Below are 2,500 nucleotides of genomic sequence, written 5' to 3' on the forward strand. Positions count from 1 at the left end.
GTGATCATCACAGACCTGACCACGTCTAGAACCTGAGGGATTCAGTGAGTGAGTGAGTGTGTGTGTGTGTGTGTGTGTGTGTGTGTGTGTGTGTGTGTGTGTGTGTGGGTGTGTGTGTGTGTTTGTGTGTATGCATGTGTAAACAGACATGACAGACGTGTGCACACACAGAGAGAGAGAGGCAGAGAGAGAGGCAGACAGACAGAGACAGAGAGATGGAGGAAGGGAGACAGACATAAAGGAGAGGGAGGGAGGGGTGGGGACAGGAGGTGGTGAAGGATACACTTTGATGGCTCCAGACTTGGTCCCGATGGCCATGAGCTGGAGTCTGGGGTCGTAGGCCAGGGCGCTGGGCTGGTTAGGAAACCCATGTTCCACTGTCTGAGAGAGGGAGAGAGAGACACGTTAAGACTGGACTTATGACTCATTCAGTTCAGTGTTTGAACCGCTTGATAGAATTATGAAAAAGGGACAGCTTTGAAGTATTGTAGTGTGTGTGTGTATGTGTGTGTGTGTGTGGGGGGGATGTGGAGAGGGTGCAGTGAGTAAGACGTAAGGGAGTGTGTCTCTCTAAGTGTGTGTGTGATTGTGTGTGTGTGTGTGTGTGTGTGTGTGGGAGGGTGCAGTGAGTAAGACGTAAGGGAGTTTGTCTCTCTAAGTGTGTATGTGCGTGTGTGTGTGTGAGTGTGTATGTGGGGGGGGGGGTGCGTGTGCGGGATGTGGAGAGGGTGCAGCGAGTAAGACGTAAAGACGTTCTCTCTAAGTGTGTGTGTGTGTGTGTGTGTGTGTGTTAGCCTCTCCCTCCTCCCTGGAGAGAACAGTGAGTGAGGCCTGAGAGGAACCATCTCCATAAGGTTAGGAGAGAAAGGAGTCTAAGAATAGCGGATCGTAGAAAGATTGTTTTATAGGAGCGTTGGGCAGAGCTTGTTGAAGGGGATTAAAACTAATTCTCCGCCCGCCTCCTCCGGGTGTGGAGAGACGGAGGGTAGCAGCTGGGGAAGAGTTTACTGAAGGAGAGAGACAGGAGGAGACGCACAGGGAAGACGCGTGAAGAGACGACTGTCTATCGGAAAACACCACTATTGTTTTGGAACTCTCCATCTTTGAGATGTAGGCCAGCCTAGGTGTAGGCTATGTGTGTGTGTGTGTTAGAGAGAGAGAGAGAGAGAGACAGACCTCCAGCTCTCACCAGCAGACAGACACACACACACACACACACACACCAGTGAGAGGGCAAGTCTCAGCTTACTGTTTGCCTTTACACCTACACCACCTGCACCTCCTTGGCAGACACACACACACACACCATCAAACACTCATTCTCCCTATCTCTACACACACACACACACACACACACACACACACACACACACACACACACACACACACGTCTCAGTTAAAGGACCACCTCTGTGACAGTTGGCAGCTGGTGCCAAGCACTCAGTGTGCTGATGGGGAGGGTGCAGCATGTGTGTGGTAGGTGACTGTCAGAGAGACAGGAGATCCACAGCCTGAAGGGCCACAACCACCCCTGCTCCATACACACCCAGGGCCCTATCTCTCCTCTACACCACCACACTGACTCACCTCATACTCGATCTAAGAGAGTGTGTCTATATACACACACACACACACACACACACACACACACACACACACACACACACACACACACACACACACACACACACACACACACACACACACACACACACACACACACACACTATAGGCCTGGTGTTCAGGTCTAGGACGGAAGTGAAGATGGGTTAACTCGGTAACTAACCATACAGACCAGTCATTCTTGGAAATGTCGAATAAATGTACTCTGTTGCAGAAATCTCTAAATGGGCAATGTACTACTGTGAATATCGCAGGCAAAAAGATGCAAACATAACATTTCAATAGTTCCAACTTGACCACTTTCACAGCTCCAAACACAAAAAAAACAACAAAGATTTCTTTCAATAAGAAAGAATAAATATCATGTTATGCTCTTTCGTCTTGATCTAATTCATTAGGTAATTCACATTGTATGTATGAGAAGGATAAGTTTCTTGTTGTTGTTTAGTTTGAACAGGCCTGCTATAATGTGCATAACAAAAAACAATTAACAACACGCCGCGAAAACAATGAAATACCTCGGCCACATTCCGACCACGGCACCCACCCTGCAGCATCTCCACATCTCTGCGTGTTTTTTGTTCGGACAAAATGTGAACCCGAGGAGCGGTCGGGGGAGCGAAGGCTCTGTACTGCAGACTCGCCTCGAAATCTGCTCCCCCTCAAACCATTGTTGCTGCAACTTGGGTCAGGCTGGGTTTGGCTGGGTTTGGTTTGCTTTGGGGGGGTTGAAGAATTCCCCAGAAGCAGCGAACAGCATTGGCGGTGTTGGGGGTTCCTCCTCTAAAACCGTTACTTTACCTTGTTGAAGGCGAACAGCTCCTGTTTAATCTTCTCTCTCTGGGGGTCGTTGCCCTGCCGACGGAACCTGAACTTC

The 2,500-nt window shown here is 49.4% G+C and overlaps 1 protein-coding gene across 1 annotated transcript in view; it reads right to left on the reverse strand.

Moving 5' to 3' along the window:
• Nucleotides 1–2,500, reverse strand: part of llgl1 (LLGL scribble cell polarity complex component 1) — a 39,769-nt gene that overhangs the window by 37,181 nt on the left and 88 nt on the right. The window contains exons 1-2 of the mRNA XM_080524046.1: nt 2,425–2,500; nt 284–381 (exon numbers count right to left, since the gene is read on the reverse strand). The exon at nt 2,425–2,500 is cut by the window's right edge and continues 88 nt beyond it. Coding sequence (XP_080380172.1) covers nt 284–381; nt 2,425–2,500 — 174 coding nt within the window. The remainder of the gene's footprint in view (nt 1–283; nt 382–2,424) is intronic.

Source organism: Nansenia antarctica, assembly GCF_963989245.1.
Source record: "Nansenia antarctica genome assembly, chromosome: 2".
Classification (NCBI taxonomy): Eukaryota; Metazoa; Chordata; class Actinopteri; order Argentiniformes; family Microstomatidae; genus Nansenia; species Nansenia antarctica.